The 25,711-nt window shown below is 48.8% G+C and overlaps 1 protein-coding gene and 1 long non-coding RNA gene across 2 annotated transcripts; both read right to left on the bottom strand.

The window, feature by feature from the left end:
* Positions 1-5,349: 5,349 nt before the first annotated feature.
* Positions 5,350-8,676, bottom strand: LOC129201277 (uncharacterized). Its single transcript, XR_008575353.1, has 3 exons — positions 8,516-8,676; positions 6,724-6,909; positions 5,350-5,468 (listed from the first exon to the last, which is right to left on the bottom strand). It is a non-coding gene; the product is annotated as an uncharacterized LOC129201277 (long non-coding RNA).
* A 5,309-nt stretch (positions 8,677-13,985) lies between these two features.
* On the bottom strand, positions 13,986-20,778 carry LOC129201275 (ubiquitin carboxyl-terminal hydrolase 42-like). The gene is made up of 11 exons (XM_054812399.1): positions 20,763-20,778; positions 19,594-19,794; positions 19,206-19,316; positions 19,028-19,130; positions 18,812-18,879; positions 18,594-18,664; positions 18,256-18,338; positions 17,885-17,996; positions 17,404-17,544; positions 17,111-17,211; positions 13,986-14,202 (listed from the first exon to the last, which is right to left on the bottom strand). Exons 1-11 carry the CDS (start codon positions 20,776-20,778, stop codon positions 13,986-13,988), a joined length of 1,224 nt encoding a protein of 407 aa, XP_054668374.1.
* Positions 20,779-25,711: the final 4,933 nt, after the last annotated feature.

The following is a 25,711-nucleotide window of genomic DNA, read 5'->3' as shown; positions in this document are numbered from 1 at the left end:
TTGGAAGCCAGGCTACAAATCTTCTGGATCCAGCTGTGCCAGCTGGAAACAGAAGCAGCCTTGGGTGCTCACCTTTACCCATTAGCTGAACGTGTAGTGTGCCTCCAGCTCTGCTGGCAGAACACACTGCTCAAACGTCTGAAGCAGCTCAGGGAGCAAAGTTACCTCAGTTGGCTCCTGCCTTTAAACTGACGAGTGGATAAACTAGCAGAGTGACTCTGCCTGTAGCAAATTACCAATCTCGCACACAGTCCTTTCTGTTACCAAAGATGCGAATGCAATCATCTCTGGGAAAACGACAGTGACAAACTAGCGGCAGCACCTTCTTCCACTGCTGGGGCTATTCAGTGCCTGTGTGTTGTGTGAGGCTGTGAAGATGTAGCTTAAGAGAGCAGCCATACCAAAGGAAAGTATTACTGCCTCACAACTGCCTGTCGTCAAACTCTGCCTCCCTCAGATCAACTAGCACAAAAGCTGAGTATTCCCCTCAACTTCATTCTACACAACCCGCAGATAAAACGCACAAAACCCACGCAGCGTGCTTTCAGCTGCTGCAAACAGAAAAGGCAGGATGCGACAGAGGTGTATGGTCACCATCCCGTGTGAAACGATTTCTAATTGCTGCCACATAGATGACTGCATGCGTTTCTACACGTTCATAAAGCTCTAGGCCTATTACCAAGCAAATAAACGAACAAAAACCCCCAAACAAAACCAAGCAGCTACATTTTGGAGGTTCACCTAGCTTATTCACTGCAGGTGAATCCTACAGAGGCTCTCTGGTACGAGCAGCTAGTTCCAATGGCATCCATGTTGATGAAACAAATTTTCCAAAAGATGCGTTTCATGACTGTAGCTCTCATAGCTGAAACATATCTAAGGGCTCTACTGTACCATTTCCACAGTGGGCAGTAACTTTGGAGCACACACTGTTAGCACCCTGACTCTCTGAAAAACCTGTGTGGCTTCTCTACACACAGAAGCAGACATGAACAACAACAACCCCCCCCCGCCCCCGCCCCGCCCCCGAAATCTGCTTCCTTAGGAAGCCAGCTTTAAAAAGTTGGTTTCACCTCCACAAATTAGGTCACAGCTTAAAAATGTGACAGAAATTGTGTTGGCAAGCCCCTGCACCGCATGGGATTCCTATCTGGTCCCATTCTCCCCACACAGGGGAAACAGCCGTGTATACTCCCTCTCTCGTCAGGGCAGGTAAAGAGCAGGCCTCCTCTGCTTTGGCCAACCTCCAGGACTCCAACCTAGCAATTTTCCTAACTTCCTCACTGCAATATCCCCTGAAGATGAGGCCCTTGTTCTACCCTCTGCAATCCACGCAAAGGAATCTCCTTTACCCCCTGCAGCTAGGCCATTTTTAACCCTTTCCCCAACTGTAGCCTAGGATAGCGGCTTCTACGAGGGACTGGAAAACCCTTATAACACTGGAACTGTAGGAATGTAAAATTCTCACACTGGGTTTTGAAAGAATTTCAGAAAAGTAGGTATTAGTATTTTATCCTTGATGAGCTTTATGTCAACCTAACTTCAGGTTTCGAGTCATCACTGCTAGAAATAAAGGTTCTTTTCAGGTTCCTAATAACTGAAAACATGCAAAACCCAAAACCACCCCCAAATCCATCGTAACAACTGTTAAGACATTAGGAACCAACAGTACTAGCAGGCTGTTAGTGGGCTATTTTCAAATTCAACAAGCCCTTTTAAATTAAAGATGAGGAAGAGAACCAAAATCAAGAACAGCAGCCTACACCAGCTGCGGCAACACAGCAGTCAGAGTCCATTACAGGTTGAATTCTTTCACAAGCTTTATATCCTTCCCATAAATTGTTTTAATTGGCATTGGTTAACTGACTTAATTCACACGTAGCAAGGCAACGTCCTATTTCAGTATTAACAAAATTGAAATTAGACTTACTTTGAGCTCATAGTAATCCACAATCACTGGCTGTGTGAGAATTTCCTTGGCTTTATCGGCACACGTCACCTGTTGCTCTTCTGCCTGAGAATGTGTCCCACGAGTCGTACGGCGTACCCACGAATCTGGAACGACACAAGTTTCTTAAAGTCAGCATTTCTGTTTATCTGGAACACAGTGTCGGCGAAGTATCCTGTACCTGGAATACAGTCGCTTTCTGCGATGACAGAGACAGGATTTCTACCATTTTTTCACTGAGAAATGCTTGACTTTTACTTACTTTCTGGCAAAAGTCACTGCTCCGTAACAATTAGACACAAAAAAAAGCACTAGAGGAAAAAGGCAGGGTAAAACCAGGAAAAAAAATAGAGTCACATTGCCATTAACAGCACTGCTCGGTAACACTCCAAAATAATTAAGGTTAAGGAAACACATCTTCCATTGCAAACATTAGGACCTAAGTCTTGTATTCTGCAGGGGACTCTGGGCCCATGCCACTTGAAGTACAGCTTAAAGTTGGGCAGCATTAAAGATGCAATTTTAAGGGAATATTTTCCGGAGAAAAAAATTGTCCGTAAAGACTTACACCTCATATGCTTTCTGATGCAGTTAACCTTGTTTAAAACAAACTTTGCACTTTTGCCTTCCAGAAAAACCCACCGTTCCTTGTATTCACGGAGTGCAGCACGAAGCACGTGGGTGAAGTCAATGGCAAAATTCCCAGTCATGCCAGTGAGACCAGGAAACTTCACACCACGTCATGCGTTTTAACTGAACGAGATCCAAGTCCCTTTGTTCTTTCATGTCCTTTTCACAGGAAAAGTGAGGAAATAAGGATCTCTCCCTGTCTAGTATTATTGCTTCCCTAATTTTTCCCCTTTCCCCCCTTCGGCTGGAAATCACAGTAAGAGGTGGCACAGAGTTCAACGTTTGAGGGCAGAGAAGGGAAAAATACTGTTTCGTATAACTAAAAACTAGTTGAGTATTCAGAAACTGCCATGGACAACATTTTTGCCTCCGAGAGGTAGCAACTTGGGAGCCATTAAATGTCGGTTGGGCCATCAGGGCCAGTGTCTTTCAATGTAAACCAACCACTGCACTTGAACTTCAGAACCATATTGAATGAACAACCTCTGGATTTATCTCACATTTTGAAACAAATTAAAAAACGTAACGCCTCTGGCATGAAGAACCAGGCATCAGAGAAACCTGTTATGTCACAAGAACAGAGAAGGTATCGGTGACTTTAGCACCTTCTCCAAGGAAGACTGAATAAAATGCAACTTACTGTTAGAGCGGGGTGTACTGGCATCTACAGGTGCTGCTGCTATCTTCATTTTTTCATTACACTTTGGGTCTGTTTTCGTACACCCAGGAACGGAGTTCTGCTTTGGCATTACACGGTAGTAAGAGGGAGCATACTTTGAAGAGCTACAACCTTGCAATAAAGAACAGATAGCAAAGAATTGTGTCTTGCGTTGTTGGTTACAAATCCTGAGACAAGCCTTAAGATCCTTCGTATCAAAAAACCATACCTCTTTTCTTACGAGATTCTTGAATTTCTTCACAGCGTTGTTCAAAGTCTTCATCTATTTCTTCCCTCACTATGGCATACGCAGTATCTCTCAAAGTACAAGCTCTGTGCCTAATGAGACGATCTGCAATTTTACAGTCAGACCTGAGTATTTTCTAACAGCCAACAAAATCCTTTGATTACTTGGAAAGATTTTGCTCTTGTCATAGGTAGGTTCTGAAAAGTCCTCTCAGTGAATATTTTCAGCGTAACAAGATAAAAGTTAATTATTAAAGCAAAAGCACTAGTTACTGATCAACGCTTCTATCACAATTGCATGCCCAAGTAGTTTAATGCTACAACATTTACTTCCTGGCAAGAAATGCTCTCTGTTGATGTTTAAAATGATCTGATCCCAGGTCTACTGTCCACAGATGACATTTATCAATTTATACCTTTCAAATTGTTCCAAATTAGGGATAAAAAACACATCCTCACCTCCAGGATCTTTATCTGGGTTGTACTCTAAAGCATTGCTACAGATTAGATCGATGTCTCTTAAAAAGTCTCCTGCAGTTAGGTACTGGTGCAAGTCAATCTTAGAGAGAATTGCCGACAGGTCCATGGGCTGTTTAATAACTGCGTCATAATCAGGTACCTACAAATGAAATGTATGTGCTCAGAGATTTAACACAGTATCTACCAAAATTCATTCTTTTAATAAAGTCAAATAAAGGACTTAAAACCCCCAAATATTTATGGCACCTCCAAAGATGTGGAAATTAACCAGTTAGGTTCTTGAAAACAGAAGGGCTATTTCAACTGGCTTTGAAGAGACAGGCCTGAAGAGGGGAAAAAAAGCAGCAGGGAGGTCAGAAGCACGTGCGGGGCAGAGAAGGGAAGAGACACCCAGACTTACTCAATGAATTAAATGAGAGAGAGAGACATAAGAAGCGTATGGGTGGAAGAAGAAACCACACAGCCCTTAGGGTTGATCTTGTACTGAGGAGCCCCAGCTGAAACAGAGAACAGACTCAACCTTTATTTTAAAAACTGCTGCTTCTACTTCTGTTCTTACAGAAACTATTGACAGTCAGTCAAAGAGCTTTAGGCTTTATTAAAACAGTCCTATAGATGCTGTTTATAAAGAAAGAGACCTCTGCTCTTTTCACTGCTGTAACATGCCTACACATCGAGGCCTTTTCCTGAGCAAACTGTGTTGGCATTTGGTCTGACTGGCAGTTGGAGTAGATGGTCATCGTAGGGCCCTTCCAACTGAAATATTCTGAAGTTCTAAAAGACATTTTAGAAGGAACCTGGGGCTTTCACGGATTACTTAAAGAACAGACATTTGACAGCCTCAAGGAGTCAGCAAAGTAAAAGCAAAATTCATTGCTTGCTTGCTTGCTGAAAAATTGGAATAGTACAGTCCTAAAAACAAAGACAAACCTTCATATAAAGAGCACACAGACACTGAGAAATACACACGCAGACAAATTATGAACAGAGACAGATAAAATGGTATTACAGATCAACACTAACTTACCTCCTCTGGGTCAACAGGCTTTGTAAATGCTCTGAAACGTCTGTCAATGGCAAGTCTATGAGTCACATCCCTTAAGAAAATCCTAAGTTCACGCAATGTGTCCTCCTCCTGCTCCTCCAGTGGTTTGATTTCTTCCTCAGTCAGCTGTTGAGGCTTAGGCGGTGGTGCTACAGGCAGCACTTCCAATGGCCGCCACGCTTAATTGAATCAGAAACTTTTAGTCAATTTACGGTACTCAAATACAAGCGTATGACAAATTATCGCTAGAAAATTACCACCAAAGCAAATAGTGTATAGCTATGAACTTACAGTTAGCAAAGTTTTATAAGTAGAATAGCCTCACCTGCACTGGTTTTTGATGCAGGAGCTTTAGCAGCTTGATTTACAATTAAGTCCTCAAAAAACATTCTTCTTTCTTCCTCATTAGGCAACTGGATTTTGAAAACTTCTTCATAATCATCAATAAACAATTCTTTTATCTAAAGCATGAGGAGAAAAGATATTTCAGATATAAGGCCACACAAATTCATACTCTAGTCCAAAAAGATGAGTACCTTTCAAAATTAAACCGAATAATCACCTGAGTAAGACAAACTGTGAGAAGCTATCTGCTTGTCCTTCAAACTCTAGATTTTCCTAGGTTAGCACGGCAGATTAAAATATCTTCTCTAAGGAACACCTCTAGATTTAAAGCTCAATGAAGGGACCGTGTGATACACTGATCAAGTGGGGACATTCACCACCTCCAGGACTGCTTATTTTCTATTTACCTGCCTTGCTGGTTTCAATCTCTATGGCATCTAGAGAGGGAACAGGCAGGGTTCAGCAGACAAATGCGGGCTTTTTGGTAAGGTGTTTGGGGGGTTTTTTTTGTTAAATTAATTTAAGCGAGGTGTCTGAGGCTGTATACTTCCAGGTTTTACTCTGTTTTTCAGTCTCTACTACCAAAAGTTATGGAAGGAATTTCAATACTTATTTTAGAAGGACTTCATTAACAGTATTAAAACTCCTCTAGAAAGTTAAGCCCTTTCAAAGCAGTTGATGACAAACACATCTAGGTAAGCCCCCCGCAGTAACTGAGACAAAATAATCAGGGCAGCATCTTCACATTTTGAATATCCTCCTTTAATGCACACTCTCAGATGTCTAGGAAGCTAAGCATGTACTCTTACTGAATTTTGTTAAGGAATACCACTAAAAATCCACTTCCAAGTTACTGAAACGAAGTTGGAACTCGGCTTTCTCATTTGTAAAGCTTTCACTTACATGAACAAAGAAATTGAAATTTTTATTAAAGAATTTAAAGATGAAATTCCGTTCCATCATTACAGTGTGACCACCGTACTTTTTCAGTAAAAATATCTTTCAATTTCAGTACAAATGTTTTCAGTAAAAATATTTTTTTCCCATTTCCATTTCAAGCACCATATATTCTTGACTAAGTACATACCTAACCATCCTGAAGTCACTGGATTTATTGTCTGAAGTAAATGGCTACATCTGTCTAACAAGCATGAGTGTGTGAGAAGGGGGAAAAAGTTGGGTCAAAGTCAATCTCTTTACTCAGAAGACACTTTAGACAAACGCTTTCGGCATTGTGTTGTCTAAGCAAATTTTAAGAGACCTGGGTAGGGTGCCTGAGTAATAACAGTATGCATTTGCTTAAGTACTCCAATGCTTAAAGGATTTATAGCTGAACAAGAAATTGAATAAAAAAAGTAACGACAGAAATACCTCTGTTGGGAGATCTGCGTGACACACATCGGATGTTGCAAGCAGCAAAACTGGAGCAAATGCTGGAATGTTCTGCAGCAGTGTTGTAAAAGTAGCTTTCAGTGTAGCTCCAACAGCCTCCCACCACAAATGGATATGTGGGATATAAATGATACTCGGCGCTGTTCTTTGAGCTTCTCGCATCAACTGGTGAAATGAAAGCTTGGATAAGAAAACTAAACCATGTGCAATAGGCTAATAAATAACTACGTATCAGTCAAACTATCTTACGAAGTGGGAGTACGTGAAGCCAAAACACAAAACCAAACCAACAAAAGAACAACTCCTTAACAATAAGGTAAAACGTTTACTTTGACTCAAATATAGACATTGCTACGCAGACAGACCTGAAGCTCTACCTGATTTCAAAACTACTCAGGTGTAAGGGAACTCCTAAAGCGCCTCACAACTTAGCTGGTGTAGTGGTGTGCCTGAAAACACAAGCCTAACCCTTCTTCAAGATGTATTAGTCTGGGTAAGTCACTACCCGACTGCAACTACACGACCGACTACACCATCTTCAATTCAGAGCGGGCACATAGCCAAGTCAGTCTGGAGCACAGTCTGAACAAACACAGACAGACCTAGGTGAAAAGATGGGGGCTGATGCTGTAAGAGGAGCCTGGTTACAATTCAAAATTTCAAGTATGTTTTATAAGAGGTGACCAGTCTTCAGCCTGCCTGAACAGCTAAATCACGCACAGCCTCTCATTACCAAAGGATCCATCAGACCCGATTACACGCTTTGGATGGCCGCAAGCCGTTGCCTACAGATGGTACCTCGATCGCAGAAGAGAGCGTGCACCTACTGCGTGAGGGAAGTGGCAACAGCCCTTTCACGTGACAAATTTCTCCGTGGACCCTTTCAGATTATTAAGATTCAGGGGGTTCCTGTCACAAAATGGGAAGCGCACGTGGTGTGTCTGGGCAGTGACTAGACACGGTAGCTATACGACCGCAGAAGCAACCGTAACGTAACAAAAAAGGAATTGTGCCTCTTCTGTGACAAATGAGTATCCAGTCCTGTAGTGTGTCTGTCCTTACTCGTCCAGCTCTCAAATGCTGCTGCCTAAAGGTCAAGATATTTTAATACAGTGATGCCAAACAACAAAATGGCTTTCCTGCCTAAAAGTAAAAAGGAAAACACACACTACCTCTGCTTATATTTAATTTTCACAGTTAAGAAAAACATACCAGTGTACAAATGTAACTGTTCCATGAATTTTAATGCTTTTACTGCATATACTACAGCAGTGGAAGCTGTATATATATACACACACACGCGCGTGCGTACATATGTAAAAAAAAGAAACACTTCTTTTCCCCAAAACCTTGATTGCCTTTTCATTATATTTAATAAAAAAGCCTACAAAAAGTGCGTGACCTGCAGTCAGGCTGATGCAGAGCCACCTACTGGGAGCAGAGTCTCGTAAGCAGCAATGAAAACAACTTTCTGGATCCCACCGAAATGGGCAGGATTTCTTGCGATAAAGAGGGATTTATTAGCAGCACCTCCCAGCTTCCCAAGCTGCTAGCAAATTCCTCACGGCTTAATTTGGAATAGAAAATATGGCCATCTACAACATCCTTACTCGGGATTATATGATCTAAAAAGAAACGTGCATTTTCGGACAGAAGTAAACCTAACAGCACGTTCAAACCAGGCCACCTCTATTAACAATGAATTTTGCTTATTTTACTAGTTTATATACAGTTCATGAAGCCTATGAGATTAAAAAGAAAAAAAAGATACCCGTGCACATGTTTCTTCCGGTGATGTGGCGGTAACAAACAAAGCAGGTAGGTCTAGCGTATAAACTGGAAACTTTTCCAGGGCATGTATTACCGCAGGTGCCAAATGAGAAGCTTGCCCACATCCTGGCTCTCCAACTAGTAAGAACCGTGGCCTGCAAGATGTTGGCTGGTAATAAGCATTTCTAGAACAATTAGAAGATAGTAAGTTTCAAAATGAAGTGATGACTAGGCACACAGATGTTAAAGGTTTTTTCCTAACCTCGTTTTTTTGGTAAATACTCTCCATGTTCCAGTAAATAATAAGCTGGTCTGTGATCAGGAAGACTATCAAAGCTCATTTTCTTACAAACTTGTACCATAGCTCCCCAAAGAAATCCTGCCAATCCCCAGCATCTCTGCTATTCGTTTGGCTGGCTTAAGTAATGGCTCTTAAATCACACACGGGGACTTGTCCAGCTAAATACACACACGACAACTGGTCAGTAACCTGATATGGAGGAGAAATACAACTCGCTCTCGCTCTCTCTCTCAACACACACCAATCTGGATCTGTACACCCCAATTTTCAGTAGGTCTTGAGTTTAAGTAACTACGAGATCTCTACATCTGTCAAGTTCAGCTGAAATTTGGCCGTAGTTACTGGAGATAGCGGGAAGGAAGGAGCAGAACAACGTTTCTAGGAAAAAATTAAGGTGGGCGCTGAAACACATTAGCTGTATCTGAAGTACGCAATTGGATTAGTTAAATTACAGCAGTACGCCAAATACGTACAAGATTGTATTCAGTCATTCTAATTGTTTCATCGTTGAATTGTGTATTAATTTCCTAGTAATCTTGCTTTCCTAGCATGAAACACATTTGTGAAGAGCGTTTGTTTTTTCCAGCACAATACCACTGTACCTTTACTGGCTGAAGTCAAAGATCTTAGAGACCTAACCAAACTCAGCTGGTCACATTTTCTGGGCAGCATAGCGATAGAAACGGAGAAAAATAACTGACCCAACAGTGATGACAACAATCTATTTTTTCAACTGTTGGCTTATACAACTTCCACATTAAAATGTCAAAAGCTTAATATCAACATTTACCTGCTAAAATTGAGGAATTTTTCCTTTTCTCTACTGGGCATTTGATGAGTTGGCTTATCTTCAAAGATTGATGGCGATTCCTCATCACTGTCAACTGCATAATTTCTTAAAACATGATTTACACTGTCTGAAAGACAAGAGAGGTTTGTTAACTTTCCTGAATACTCCATATCTCACTCTCGCATTAACACAGCTTCAAATCAGTGCTGGAAATCCCTTTTCTTCTATTTCTTCATTTGAGGGCACACACTGAATGCTATTTTCTGAAGAGTTCGTCCTACCACAGACCTAAGGAGACCGCACAAGTCTCTACAAAGCTGTCCTAAGTGCTTGGGAGGTTGTTTGGTTTTTTTCTCCTTAGAAGAAAGATGATTAGGAACAACTTTGGTGGTTCCGAGACACCTGAAAAACCCAACAAGGCCACTTCTTTCTGGGGCAGGTTCCCGCACTGGAAGCGAGGGAATTAAGCGAGTGCGATGGCCACAAACTTCCATTTGCGTAGGACTAGTGAGTCAGAATATACAGACCAACACACCTGCTAAGTAAGGCTCCTCACAGATCACCGAATGAGTAGATAATGGAAGGCAGACAACAGAGAAGGGATGCAATTACCAATCCCCTAGCCTCTCTGCTTTTGTTTTGTTGGTGGATTTCTGCCTCTGTTTTACCAATGCTAACCTATCTCCTGGCTCTACTGGGAGTCATCCTGGTAGGACAGTCTCCAGAGATTAGCATAACTAACTATTAACAGATTTCCATTAATCAAGAGTGGAGTGAGTTTATCAATTTCTTTGCTCTCACCAACTGACAGAGTAAACCTGATCAGGGCTGATGCAGTCAGGGGTGTGAGCTCACGTATGCTAAGCCAAGTCCCAAAGTACACACTACTAAACCATTCTCATCTCCTGTACAAGTGTACAGTGTGATCCACAAACATTTAAGTTAAGAGACTATGGCTAAAAAAAAATCACGATAGCTAAAACAGTATTTAGCTTAAACCGCTTATGCTTGCATTGTGGTCCTGACATTCTTCAGACAGGAATTAGAAGCATTCATGTAAAAATACCTTTTTCCCCTCTATTTAAATATTTTGAAAGAGGTGCCTCATACTTTAAACCTCAGATCCATCTCTACAAATGACAAATATGATGTTAGCTACTGTCAGAAACAGGGTGCTGTAGTAGAGAACGCATAGTTCTCTACGGCCTATTGTGAGTCATTCACAGCTCCCATCCAGCACTTCAGTTTAGAATCCAGACTAAAACCTATCCACCATGTTCCTGAAATAAAAGCATGCACATGCATATTCTGAAATTCTGCTGTCATTATGGCCAGGAGGTTTGTGTATGTTGACTGCACAAATGAGAATTTTTTGCTTTGACAGAATTTTAAAGTAGTGAATGTTATCGTTATACCTGGCTGTTGGTCCTTCTGTAGTGCAAACTCTGCGTGGGGAAATACTCTCTGCAAGGCTTGTAAAATTCTTGCTAAGGTGTTTTCAAGCAGTGGTTTTGAAACAGATGATAGCGCTCGCCCAGGTGAAGCCACAGCCCTCTGTGAAGCTGGAACAGTCTTCTGCATAGCCATGACAAAATCCTTTGCTGTTATTTTGATAGAAGCAACATCTAACTGCAGTTTCTCGCTACTTTTGTATAGCTGAGGATAGCGGCGGCGCAAAGCACAGAGGGCAGCTTCAGCACATAAGGATTTAATATCAGCACCACAGTACCCTAACAAAGAAAACAAGAATCAAATGTTACATCAGTCTCAGGCAACACAGAAGTCAAGGCCAAGGTTCCGTTCCCCAAGCGCAACACTGAAAGACTTTGTATGCGGCCAAAAATTAACAGTTTAAGAGAGAACGTAAAGAGTTACTGCACTGCAGAGAAGTTTTGTTACGTGGCTCGCAGCCTGATATCCTGCGCTTATTAAGCAGCCCCCTAATCAAAACTTTGCTCCCAGGGAAGATGCCCAAAACCCATTCAACGTTCTGAGAGACAGAAAGAAAATTAAAAGAAGCATCTAACTTTCTTTGCTCCCACGGCGTGCCAGCCGCCTCACTCTGCAGCAAGGTGCAAGAGCTCGAGTACTGCCTGCTACAAGCTCAGATTCCTTCGGACTCAGTCCCATGCAGTAACTCACTGTATTTTCAAACTTACCAACACATTTTTCAGCTAGCTCTTCAAGAAACATGTCCGATGGCTTTGGGGTCCAATCTCGTGTGTGAATCTTGAAAATCTCTTTTCTAGCCTGGAAATAAAATGGTCGCATTTTAGTTTGTCCAGAGTTTTCTCTTCAAAATCCCCGAAACAACACAAAACCCCCCACACCCTCACATTAATACAAATACTTGGTTTATCTGCTAAACTTTTAAGTATTTTACAGTTCGATTAACACGCTCTCTGCTTTTGCAGAGTAATTGCTACAATTACTACAAAGACGAACAATAATTATGACTCAAACTACTGTCACTGATCCAGAAAATGTCAAACGTTGCCTATCTTCATCTCCGATCTTAGCAAGATCTTTTATTTAAGTATTCCCTGGTACACAGTTTAATTACGGCAGATTTCTAGAATTCTTCCACAGTAGGGAATCATATAGTGTATGTGTTTCACGGCACCTCCTCTCCTGTTCCTGAAAGGAGATAAAAACTGGAGACAAATGTTTCTGTTAAATATGCTGTTTAGTGCACTTTTACTAGCCTTCAACCATAGCCAAATTAAAACACACAAGACCAGGGTTCCACACTATCTTCCTCCCCATATTTTTTGGTTGCTATACACCTACTTTTTCATTGCTTAGCTATCGCCATTGAACTAGAAGCTTCCCAAGCCCCACACCTGTCCAGCGTACCTCGCATCTTTGTCCAATAAGAAGTTACCAGTAAGAATGTCAGCTCCCAAAATACTTCCCTCCCAGGATACGCAGCCTGGGAACGATCCAGCACAGGTACATCCACTATCCATTCGTAAACCAAGAACTGAGAGCAAGACCACTTCAGGATGAAAGTGTCTAAGTGGATTAAGTCAGTCAGCAAACATGGACAGATTTGGGAATGGAAAAAAATTCAATCGCTCCAGCACCAGCCTTGAGAAAAGTTTTTGTTTGCAAAAAGGAATTCTTGTGCGCACACCATTTCTTTCATTTTCAAGATGAGATAGCAGTAATTTACAGCTAATTGGGGCATTCACTCTTTCTTACATGTTTCAGTGACTAGCAGCATCCCATTTTCTTGGCTGGTCACAGTGAAACCAAAACTAATTACAGAACTAACTACTTGTGGAAATCCTCTTAATGGTATATATTCAGTACCGGATCTGCCCCCCACAGTCTCTCTTTTGCCCAAGTTGTCCAACACTGGGTTTGACTTTAACTGCTCTGTAAGCCTGCATTGTTACGTGGTTTTGTTATAAAGAGGGACTTTGTCACATGAGCATTAAGGTTGTGTTTAAGTTCTGACCTCTTTATCTGGCAAGCTGAAGAGGAACTCTCGATCAAAGCGGCCGGGTCTTCGTAAAGCAGGATCTATAGAATCCAGCCTGTTGGTGGCCCCAATGACCACAATCTCTCCTCTGCTGTCTAAGCCATCCATAAGGGCCAGAAGAGTTGACACAATAGAGCTAACAGAAAAAATATAATTTTCATTCACTGGTTTAGTAAATTTTGTTACATTCTACGCAATCTTCTGCAATGACCACTCAAAAAGGACAAGCTTTTCTTGATGAGACGCCAATTAGCGAAAGACTTAATTTAGGACATAACAAAACCAGTAAGCTAACACAGGCCTTGTGCTGATATCAAGCTGAGTGAATTGGTTTCAGTTATTGTTTGAAAATCATCTGAATTTTAGTAGCATTGAATTACTAGTTTTCAGGATAAATTAATGTATCACATAAAGTTAAACAGGTTGTGGTGGTCTTTTCACAAAGATCAAGCAGCTTCTATGTAGATACCAAAAATGTACTACCTATGAATTTGGTCTCACTTTGGAGCCTCACTCCTCCCTTCCTGATGCCTCGGCCCCCTCTCCCGCCCGAGCAGCACAGGGGGACAGGGAATGGGGCTGTGGGCGGCCCACAGCGCCTTGTCTCTGCCACCCCTTCCTCCTCACGCCGTTCCCCTGCTCCCGCCTGGGGCCCACAGGCCGCAGCTCTGCACACAGAACCTGCTGCTGCCTGGGCTCCTCTCCAGGGGCCGCAGCTCCTGCCAGGAGCCTACTCCAGCCTGGGCACCTCTCCAGGGGATGCAGCTTCCTGGTGGAGCTGTCGATGGCTGCCTGATGGTGACAGCATTGGTGGCAGGATCCTCTTCTAGGCATCCATTTCACAGAGTCACAGGCTACTTGAGGCTGGCCGGGATGTCACCTGGAAAGTGTAGTCACCTGGTCCCACCCCCCCGCTCAAGCAGTACCACCTGCAGCCGGTTGTCCATGACCATGTCCAGAGGGCTGTGGAACATCTCCAAGGACGGAGGCTCCACCAGCTCCCTGGGCAGCCCGTGCCGGTGCTCGTCACCCGCACAGCACCCTTTGCACTTCCCCTTGCTGAACTGCAGGAGGCCCCTGTCAGAGCCTCTCTCCAGCATGACCAGGTCCCTGGGGATGACGGCACGGCCCCCCTGGCCTAAGCGCCACTCCTCCCAGTCTGGTGTCATTGGCCAGCTTGCTGAGGGTGCCCTCTGCCCTGTCCCCCAGACCATTAATTAAGGAAGATGTTAACAAGATCGGACCCAGTATTGACCCCTGGGAGACGCTGCTAGTTACCGGCCTCGCAATAGACTTGGCGCCCCTGAGCAGCACCCTCTGGGCCCAGCCGTTCAGCTTCTTTCAGGCCCCCTTGCTGTCGGCTCATCCAGCCCCTTTCTGTTCAAGTGCCTTGAACTCCACCTTGAAAACCAAGAGATGGCAGCATGGACATGTGCAAGCACACTGCTTTCAAAATCCCGTCACATAAACCTCCCACACTGGGTATTGCCACCAATTGTCCCAAAACCTCCAGAGAAGAAAACACCCCATGAATTACGTATGCAAGGCCAACAAGTGTTTTTAATTTGGGCTTTGGCAAGGCGATCCCAACAGCTGAACAGGGATTAAAGCTCTTCCTCGAGGGACCCGTGGGCAGGCGGGCCAGGCGGCAGAGCTGTCCGAGTCTCTGGAAGGTCTCTCCGAGCTCTTCGTGGCCAGAGGCAGCACTGGGAGGAGGGACAGGCTGGGCCGCTGGTGCCCTTTGTGCAGCTTGGTCCCTGCTGGCGGCAGTTCTGGTGCTTCCTGACTTCCTCCTCCTCCTTTTTCTTCTCCCGCTCCTCTTCTCTGGCACAGCAGAAGAAAGATGCTGTGCTCCTTCTTCCCCCAGGATCACAGTGTGCCCCCATCACCACAGCAGTGCCCTGAGTGTGTGTCTGACACGCATCTCCAGGGCGCTGAAACCCTCCTCCTCCCTGCTGAGGGCTCATCCTGCGTGGTGTCCACAAACCGGCTGCGGAGCGCATAGCCCCGTCTCAGGGATCCGCTCCGCTCTCTCTTCCTCAGCACGGTCTTCTGCTGAGCAGCCCTGGGTGCGGGAGCCAACTGGGATCTGGCGCTGGAGGGCCTGGGAGCTGTGGCATCCCTGGGCGTGCGGTCGCGGCTCGGAGGACTAGGTCTCCTCCTCCTCCTCCTCCCTGCTGAGGGCTCATAGTTCGTGGTGTCTGCGAACCAGCTTTGGAGTTCATCGCCCCGCAGTGGAGATCTGCTCCGCTCCCTCTGCATGGGAACGGATTGCTCCCAAGCAGCCTTGGGTGTGGGAGCCTGCCTGGAGCTGGCACTGGAGTGCCCTGAAGCTGCGCCAACCGCTGGGGCCTGGTAACAACGTGGAGGACTTGTTCTCCTCCTCCTGGCAGCTGAGCAGTCATAGTCCGTGGTGTCCACAGGCCAGCTGCGGAGATCATTGCCCCACTGTGGGGATCTGCTCCGGGCCCTCTCCCTGGCACCGTTCCTCTCGCAGCGGGAGGAAGGGCTGAATCCGTGCTTCTCTTTCTTGCTGTCTTCTTGCACGGGGTGCAGCACAGGCTGAAGTGGTTGACAGCGGACTTGGCACACAGCTTTTCTTCTGGACACCAGCCTTCTACAGCCGCAGAAGAAGCGATTCAAGCAGAAGCCCACGAAGGAGACAATGCTGAGCCTGCCTGGCCAGGTGGGGCACGGCCAGCCTGCAGAGGCCTCCCGTGCACCTGCCGCGGTGAGCTGGCTGGTGCTGGCTGTTGCGGAGGAGCTGCTGTGCTCTGGAGAGTCCTCCGTGCCCACCGCCACGTCCTGCAAAGAGAGCTGTGAAAAGGTCCTGCCCTTTCCTCCTGACAAGACCAGAACAGTGGGGAACCCCCGGAAGCTGTGGGAGGGGACAGCTAAGGGCCTCCCAAAGGCTCTCCTGGCGGGCTGCAAAGGCAGAAGGGCCAAAGGCGGACAACTAGGATGGGTCTAGGTGGGAGGCTTTGGGAGGGAGCAGCCTTGTGGCTGTGAAGATCGCTGCAGCGTGGGAGGGAACAGAGAGCAATGCCAAGATGCCAGAAAGAAATCCCCTGTCCATCTGGTGCCCTGACCCACCTCCCCAGAGTTACCTTAGTCAAACGGGGCGGATCCCGTGGTCTCACAGGACCCACCTGCTTGCTGCCAGCCGCCCGCTGCTTGAAGAAGGAAGGGGCATATGATGGCACCTGTGCGGAAGAAGCCCTTTCTCCACTTTTCAAATCAGAGCGCCTGGAGAGAAAAAGAGTGATTTCCGTTTAGGGCTGCTCCTCAGCCTCCTCTAGGGTTCAGGCATTTTCTTGGAGCGGACTCTACGACAGAGGGAAGACGTAACCAAGACTACCAATGGGAAACTGGATTGGGCTCTTCCCAACACGTCTGCCCCTGTCGGAGCAAGAGCTCGTCTTTATACCCCCTACGGCCTCCATTTCATCGAATCATAGATTGACAGAATGCTTTGGGTTGGAAGGGACCTTCAAAACCGTCTGGTTCCAAGTCCCCTGCCATGGGCAGGGACACCTTCCACTAGATCTGGTTGCTCAACGCCCCATCCAGCCCGGCCTTGAACACTTCCAGGGATGGGGCATCCACAACTTCTCTGGGCAACCTCTTCCAGGGTCTCACCACGCCCACCATTAAGAATTTCTTCCCCGTATCTAATAGAAATCAAGGTCGTTCAGTTTAAACCCATTACCCCTCGTCTTATTACTACACTCCCTGAGATAAAGTCCCTCCCCATCTTTCCTGTAGGCCCCCTTAAAGTCCTCCTGTCTACATTAGCCAGCCTCTGACAGCAGACAAGTAGCACTTCCCACCAGGGCAGCAGCCCAAAGCCCAGCAAGGAAAGAAAAGGACTGACGCGGAGTAGTTCCGTTTGACAGCATTGAATGATGCAGGCAGTAATTGTCTCCTGTGACAGAAACGCTCAGGAGGATGAGAAGAAAAACAGCAAATCCAGGAAAAGGAAGCATATTCTGCAAATGATTTGAGTACTGGTTGTTACCTGACATAAAACAGTAAATAGGCTTGCTGCCTGAGAACTCTCTCGATGCCACATGGATCCACACGCATATCGTCCATCTCATACCACAGTCCATTGCTGGCCTGTAAAAAAAGACAACGATATCTGGAGATGAACTGCATGGTTTCTCCACAAAAACACAGGCAGATAACTACAGAACCAAGGGTACGCCCAAGCCAATCCAATCCAGCCGGTCAGGAGACCTTCTAGCCCAAAACCTCGGCTGCCAGTAACACTGCCGTGTTTCCCTTGTTAGGAAGGGAGTTGCTCTTTACCTTTGCGTAGCAGAAATAGTGTCCTGAACCACAGCTGACACCGCTATGCACCACCACGGCGTATAAGGAGTAGAGCAGCGGTTCTCCAGCTGCCTCAGACATGTACGGGCGAAGATCCAAGTACTCGGGATACTCCACAAGCTACGGAGAGACCAAGAGGGCTCAGAAACGATCCCCCGATACGACATGCCTCAGCCTTCCAGGACTAAAGGCCAGTGGGGTCTAAATACACCGTTGGTGCTCACCAACACTTGGGTTTTCCCTAAAGCAACAGGTAATGGTTTGGGTGGCAGGAAACTGTTCTCGGCCAAAGCAGCTCTGCCGCAGCAGACTATGTGCTCGTCCTCCCACGGGAACTCTCCTCTCCCCTCCCCAGAAGGGAACACAAAACACTCAGCATGAACAGCTTGGGAGAGAGCGTACTGCTTGGGGAAATCTCCTGCTCCAGGAAGAGAAAGTTGCACTCTAGTTGCGTACACACCTTGTTGATCTTCTCGCCGATGAAATGGTCAAACCGTTTGAGACACAGCGTGAGAACCTTGGGCGGGCGATGGACTGTAAACCTCTTGGAGGCGGCAACCCTCTTGTCACACCTGGAAAGCAAGCCCAGAGCCAAGTGCTGAAATGCACCCTTAAGTGCACCCTTGTTCCCCCAGAAGGCCAGCCAAGCTTTCACGTCTCACACATCCTTACGCTATTGTAAGGCTATTCAGTGCCACAAGGCCCGACGGAAAAACACCTGTGTCTCGTTATTGTGCACCTACAGCTACGTGAAACGATGACTGATACTCAAGGGCATGCAGCACCTTCAGGCAGGGTCTGGTATTCACACGTCATTAGCAATCATCTTACTTGCTACATTTAAAGCAGTTTTCGCCATCCAGCTGCTCGGGTTTCACAAAGTCCTTGAGAGCTGCGCTGACAGAGGAGGCTGCCTGGAGGAGTGAGAAAGGAGAGCGCTGAGCTGCGGGAAACGCCCTCGCCCAAACACGCACTAGGAGTCAACAAGACGACCCAGGTAGCCGACGCTGAGGAGACCCACCGTGAACCCGCAAGCAGTGCCCAGGAGGAGGCAGCAAGAGGGCGTTATGCTGACCGTTTCCCTCTTTTCCAAGGGATTCCCGGGGCTATCAGGAGCTTCCTCGCTGTGCCTCGGGACATCCTGGAGCACAATTACAAACCCCCCTTACTTTTATATCCAAAGGAACATCCAGGAAGGCCTCGTAGGAGTCGGAAACCGCTTTGCAGCTCAAGCATGTGACTGGAAGGCAAATCAAAATGCTCAGCGATGGGGGAAGTCGACTGTGCCGCTTTACGCTCGTCATACCTACTCCGCCAGTCACACGGGCAGCTGTTTATCACAGGCAGGCAGAGGGGCACAGACAAGTCCAAGGAGAGCAAAAAGTACCTCTGGATCTCAGAAAGCCCGCAAATATTTGATGGATGATGGTAGTTGATTGAGAATAGATGTCCAAGCTGGAAAGAAATGGTGAGGCAGAGAGTTATGTCCTCCAAGAGGTGTACTTTGTCTGAAAACTCTGGGCATGGGTTTTCCCTTGACGAGAGCACATCAAGGAGTCCAAAGGGCTTGGGAACATTGAAAAGGGAATTTGCTTGTGCTTACTCGCTGCTACCACTCAGACAAGCTCTCTGCATGGCATCGACAGTATAGCGTAAGAACTCGTGGGCATCCTCCTGCATGCCAAGCTCAAAATGTTCTCCTATTACTAAGAAAGAAGAAGTCAGTAGTTCTGTCCTACAAGAACAGAAGAAAACCTGCACAAGCACCTGAAATGACTTACGTGGGAGGACACTGATGACAGCCAAAGGCTTGATGGCACTGCCTGAGGAACGCAGGACCTTGTTAACGTGTGCTTCCATTATGCACATCATGCAGAAGCCTCGCTCACGACCTGAAGAGAGAGGGAGGGAGGGCGGGAGGGAGGGAAGCTTCTCAGGTTAGCAAAATACCCATAGCGATGGGAAACCTAATGGAGATCTTGAAGTTCTAAGAACAGTCTCCACTGCTCTTCTCCCAAGGTGCCAATGTCGCAACAAGCCCGGGGCATTTTGGTGCCTAGAAAACTTTCTTTGGAGGGACGCTTAACTGAGCAGAGTTTTCCGTGCAATAAGCCAGAAAGTGGGAAGTGCCCAGCAGACTTAGAAGGAGATGTTCGTAAAAGTACTCACACGCCTGGCTGTGCTCCCCAGAGAGCAGGTAGTTGGCCAGAGGGGGTGTGTACGTCAAGCACTGCAGGACGGAGTTGAGGAAGCATGTATTGTCCAGGTTGTGGAGTCCCGCTCCAGCTCTCTGTCGTTGCCGCCACTCCATGCAAACCATCTCCGGAGGAAAGAGGATCCTTTGTGGCGAAGGCATTCCCTCGGCAGTGACTGCAGGGAAATGACATATGAAAAGAGATGACACGATTTTGTTGCGCGAAAGCATGTTTGAAAAGGCAAGTTCTGTACAGGAGCACCCAGCAGACAAGCAGCTCTAACCTCCAAGAGAGCAACATTGGGGGAAGCCTTACAGTGCCATTGAAATTGTCTGGTCAAGATAGAGTTTTGGAAAACAGTCTCCTCCCCTGCTTACTTTGCGCACAGTCCAAAAACCCACACTGATTTCTGTGCCTTGGGCTACCTTCCTTTCCCTCTAGAGTCTAGAACTGGATTAGCAGGTCAAGTCATAGAATCATAGAATCGTAGAATCATAGAATGGTTTGGGTCGGAAGGGACCTCAAAGGTCACCTAGTTCCAACCCCCCTGCCATGGGCAGGGACACCCTCCACTAGACCAGGTTGTCCCAAAGCCTCATCCAACCTGGCCTTAAACACTTCCAGGGACGCGGCCTCCACAAGCTCTCTGGGCAACCCATGCCACTGCCTCACCACCCTCACACGGAAGGATTTCTTCCTAACGTCTAATCTCAATCAACCCTCTTTTAGTTTCACCCCATTCCCCCTTGTCCTGCCACTACGCTCCCTGATAAACAGTCCCTCTCCAGCTTTCCTGGAGGCCCCTTCAGGTACTGGAAGGCCGCAGTTAGGAAGTCTTCCCTCTTCCTGATTGTAATGGAGGAAGACAAGCAAGTCTCTTTCACAGAAGGTAACCCTACTGATGTCAGGGCGTTCTATGAGCAATGCCATCTTTCAAAGTCTTGTACTAGTGGCGGAGGAGTGATAAAACGCATTTTCCTGTGTCTAGTCAAAATGCCTGGATAAGTCTGGCTGCTCCCAGGAAACGCCCCCAAAGTCACCCTCGGATGTCAGCACGTCAACATGCAGGGATGGAGCAGCAGCCACGTCCGTTACCCTTGGGGATTCACAAAGTCCAAGCCTGCTGGTGAAGCCGTTACTCACAGGAGTCGTTCCCCATTGCGGCCATCGCTCCTCTCAGGAACAGAGGCGAAAGCTTGGGATGACAGAGGCTGTCAGGACGTGCTCCAGAAAGAGCAGATCAGCGCCAATCCCGTCACCTGATAGGAAAGAAAGAACCGTAGCTCCACAAAATGATTCCAAAACCTGGCAAACGCAACCCACAGATCAGCGTCTGCCATCAAAGGTGCTTCAGTGGTACTTGTAACTCCTAGAGAGCAGCAGGCCGATGGCCCCACTGTCCCTGTCGCAGGACTCCAACTGACAGCAATTGCCACGGCCCCCTTGAAAGCCCCATTGCGTGCCACCTTCTCTGAGGAGGACCTGCTGCTGACCTGTGGCTACTGTTAGCAGCAGAGCCCTCTGGCTCTGCAGCCCACACTTTCCCGCCGTGTATGCAGGAGCTACCTATCGGCTTTAACAGAAGGTATGGAGCAGACTATACTTTGATCCCGTATCTACCTACTCTATGATCTGTCCTGAAAGTCCAATCACAGTTACCTTTGAAAGAGGATGGAAGTTGAGGAGAAGTGGGCAGTAATGGAGAAATGGTTGAAAAGAGTCGGCGTGCACGTAGCGAGGGAAGGAGCCGAGTTATCCCAAAGGGCAGCTCAGCCCAACTGGCTTTCACTGGCCCGCTTTTCAGCTTATAAAGCCCCAGTCCGGTGAGGTCACAATCGCCGGGCGGTTGCCGCATCACTGCCCCTTTGTGACACGGGGTCCGCACGGGGACGTGTCCCCTCAAGGCCACACAGCTGCCAGGGCCCGGGCACCTCCCACAGCCATCAGCCGCTGGGCTTCCCCACCGCTGCTGGCCAAGGGCTCTTTGTCCGCTGGCAGAGCTCCCACCTTTTCCCCGAGCTACACCAGCCAGATGAATAAAAACCTGCCCAGGGCTGCAAGCGTGCCTGCTCACTGCTTTGGCTGGAACGCTCTGTATGCTGAGGGTTCTGTGCCACTCTTCCCAGGTACAGGACCCTGTCCGTGAGACTCGTGGAGCAAAGCACCTGGTCTCTTAGAGGTTCATTTCCAATGAATTTGACCTGCCCCCCGAGATACAGCCCTATGCGGACTCTGAACTAGCGCTACCAAAGAAACTCCTTCAGCAACGGTGCTGGGTTGACCTTGTCTGGCTGCCACGTCCCCACCCAGCTGCTCTCTCGCCTTGGGCCTCCAAAAACCATTTGTGGGTGGCTTTTTTGCATCTTCACATTTTCTGCTCCCTCCAGGGTCTCTTAGCTTTCTATTTGCCGCAGCTTTGCCAGATTGCCCCTCGGGGTGGCTGGACTGGCAGTTTTGCTCCTGCCCCGCTTGGCTGCCCCAGTTTTGGGCTGGTTGTTATTGCTGCCCCACGTCAGCTGGTCGGTTTGGCCCCTGCCCTGCTCAGGGATCCAGAACTGGGACAGGGCAGGTCTGTGCTGGGAGGGGTTAAAGGGATCTAGTTTGTAACGGGACAGTGGCAAATCCGTGCTGGGGGAGTTAAGGGGATCCCGTTTATCCTGGAAGGGGGCCCAGTATGTAGTTGGAGGGGGTCATAGAATCAGAGAATCAGAGAATGGTTTGGCTTGGAAGGGACCTCAAACATCATCTAGTTCCATCTGCACGGGGAGCGATGAAAGCCACGAGCCCCCCCCCCAAGGGACAGCACGGAGTCAGCGGGACAGCAGACAGCCATGGCAGTATGTCAGCTCTGCAGCTTCTTCCCAGACCTGGGGCCTCCTGGGGGCTGCCCTGGGGTGCTGCAGCAGCGTGCGGCCTGGTGCTGCCAGGAGCTGGTGGGCCCTGCTGGGCCCTGACGCCGGCAGTGCTGGCAGTCAACAGCGCTGTGTTGCGTGTCCCATTGATCATATCGCAGCCCCGGGCAGCGGGGAGCTGTAGCTTAAAGCGCAGGAGGCCAGGGGATGGGGCAAGTGAGGGTCCCTGGGCCGGGCACAGGGCCGGAGCCCCAGGCCAGCGGTTTAAGATCTCCGTGCTGCGGGGTTTCAGTGGACCGGCTACATTAAACCTCTCCCCTCCCGCTGCACGAAGGACCTTTGCCCCCTGGCATCCCCCGGGTTCTAGGTCACTCGGTGGGCATCCCGTCAGATGTTCTCCGCTTGCTGCTGCCCGCTTGCTGCCTGCTGCGGCCTGCTGCCGCACCGTCCCTGTCTGGCTTTCCCTCCCAGAGGGTTTTCCTGTAGTTTGCCACCTGGCACACCACCCCTTTCTTCTCCTTCTGCTTTGGTGGCATGTTGTCCCGCGGGGAGGTCTCGTTCATCTTGGGGTTGCTGGCTGGCGTGGGGCACTTGGCCGGCTTGCCACCCGCCTTGGCCAATCTGGGCAGCACCTGCCAGGAGATGAGGCCTGGCGGCAGCGGCAAGCGGGTCAGAATGACCCGGGGCTGCCTCCGCAGAGCCTCCTGCACCAGTGGGGCCACGCAAGGTTGAATAAGGGAAACTAATTAGCATAGAAGAATTTTAGAACAGAATGTATAACTTGGCAACACTTGAGTCAGGCCCCACAAACTCAGGCTTCCCCTGTCTCATGCTCCAGTATGAAAGAAAACAATTAGTAAAATAGCCGGAATGTAGAAACAGGATAAGAGAAGCCGTAAATTAGGGAACAGTCCTTGGGTATGAACTAGAAAAGACACAAAGTTTGAGGCACCCTGATAAAGGGGGCCCAATAGGCCAAGAAGCCTGGGACCATCTGGGCAGGACGGATAACAAGGTTGCTGAGCTTGCAAAACGGAGATCATGAAGAAGAGGTTGCCCAGCTGTGTACACTGAAGAAGAGGAGAAAGAGGAAGATTTGAGGAGGACGACCCCTGACGACCACCTGAGAAAGAAACTGCGCAGGTGTATCAGGACATTAGCATATATTCAGGAGTTCCCAGAATAATAATGAATATGTATTAAATTTATCGGAAACCTAATGAATATGTAAACTCTTTTGCAATATAAATCACGTACAATTTGTTTCTCGTCGAGACGTACATTCGTGGAAATATCCCGGTGCGACTCCCAGCGCTGCAATAAAGGATACCTGCTTAACAGTCACATTGGCTCTCTCGAGCATCCCTTTTGCAGCCCATGAGATGCTCTGTGTGGCAAGGGAAGGTGCCCCTTGGACCACTGTCTGAGGCTCTGCAGGGCTTGGGGGACACAGCCCAGGCCAGAGAGACACTCACGGCACGGCGGCTGCTCAGCTCCTCCTCCAGGAGTTTGAGGGAGGGCAGTCGCGTCACCCGGGCTCTCTTTGCTCCTTCAGGTTGCCTGTGCACTGGGAAACGACAGAGAAAGAGTGAGCCCCAAGCCAGCTCTTCTCTCTCCAGCAAAAGGGATCCCAAACACCCCTGGGTACCGCCCCGGAGCCAAACAGAGGGCAGAGCTGCCTGCAGAGCTCCTGCCTGCCAGGCACACAGCCCTGCTTCCCGCCTGACTCTCCCTGCTGCAGAGGAAGAAGTCTTTCTGTCCCTGCTCATCCCTTACGTGCCTGAGAGCTGCCCGCAGGGGACCTGTGTTCCCCCGTACGGCTGCACCTGGAGAATCCCCCCGGCTTACCCCAGCAGTGTGCCCACTCACAGCTCCTTTGCCACCCATGAGGTGCAGAAAGAGAGGAGAAACAGCGTCAGGGAGGAAAACCCGGCCTCCCTCCCTCCTTGCCGGCGTGCTGCCCGCTCCCTGCCCAGGCTCTGCACGGTGGGCAGAGGCCTCTCACAGGATGGCATGGGCACGGTTGAGAACCTCTCCTGCCCCTTGCCAGCCGTGACTGCAGCTGCCAGACGCCAGAGAGGACAAGGGCCAGCACTGTGCCGCACCGCCCAGCCCTACTGTGGGACGTGGCACCACCACTCACCAAAATGTGGCAAGGCAGGAGCTGGTGGGCCAGACAAGGATGAGGGACTCGCTGCCCTCGCTGCTGACATTCTCCTCTTCTTCTTCCTCCCTTGCCGCCTCCTTCCCGCCACTCAGCACCCACAGCTGGTCCAGGGCCAGGCAGAGCCCTGTCTCCCACCTGCTGTTAGGACGCACACTGGTGCATCCAGCACCGAGGTCCCAGGGCCTGGGGCTGGTGCCAGCGTGTCCCTGCCCTGGTCCCACGGTGGCGGATGGGGGAAAGGCAGCTGGGGTCCCAGGGTCTTACTGCAACTTGGCGATCACTGATTCCCCCGGAAGGAGTAGAAGGCACCTCTCGCTCCTCTTGCGGCCATGGATCAGCTGCACGTCTGCACTCAGCACCGGCTCGGCATTGGTGAGAGCCTCCCTGCAGAGCAGAGAGCGGCAGGCATGAGCGATGCCGCTGCCGCAGGACCTGGCTGTGCCCCAGCGTCCCAGAGCTGCGGGGGGAGCCCACCTGGAGACACAGCAGCAGTTGGCCTGGCCCATCCTGCCCGGGCCAGGAGGACCGTCACGGTGCGCAGCGCAGCCTGACACCAAGGATGCGGGACAGCCGGCATGAGTGAGGCTAGGAAGCGGGGTGCTGGTGCCGAGGCAGCGCTGATCAGCTGGGCCCTGCCTCCTCCCAGCGCCACTCTGTGCCAGCACAGCTCCCTCCTGCCGGCACTGGGGGCTGTTGGCTCCAACGGACCAACGTCCCAACCCCAAAGGAAACTGGGGGCGGAGCTGGGGGCAGTACTGGGGTGGGGGTTCTCTCCAGTATGGCCATGTCTGTCTTGCACTGGGGAGCCCAGAGCCGGATGCAGCCGAGGGGAAGGATCACCTCCCTCCACCTGGCCTCTCCCTTCCTCTCTCCCTTTTCCCTCTCACCCTTTCCCCTCCGTCCCTCGGTCCTGCTCCCTGGCCCATGTCTCTCTCACTCCTCTTCTCTCTCTCTGCGCCCCCGTCCCACTCCCTCACCCTGCCTGTGTCGGCCCGTCCCTCTGGCCTCCTCCCTGCCCTTCTTCTTCTCCCTCCGTCCCTCTGGCCTGCTGCCTAGCACTAGTTTTCTTCCCG

Source organism: Grus americana, unplaced genomic scaffold (assembly GCF_028858705.1).
Source record: "Grus americana isolate bGruAme1 unplaced genomic scaffold, bGruAme1.mat scaffold_90, whole genome shotgun sequence".
Lineage (NCBI taxonomy): Eukaryota > Metazoa > Chordata > Aves > Gruiformes > Gruidae > Grus > Grus americana.
The sequence above is the reverse complement of the archived record's forward strand: the minus strand, read 5'-3'. Positions and strand labels throughout refer to the sequence as shown.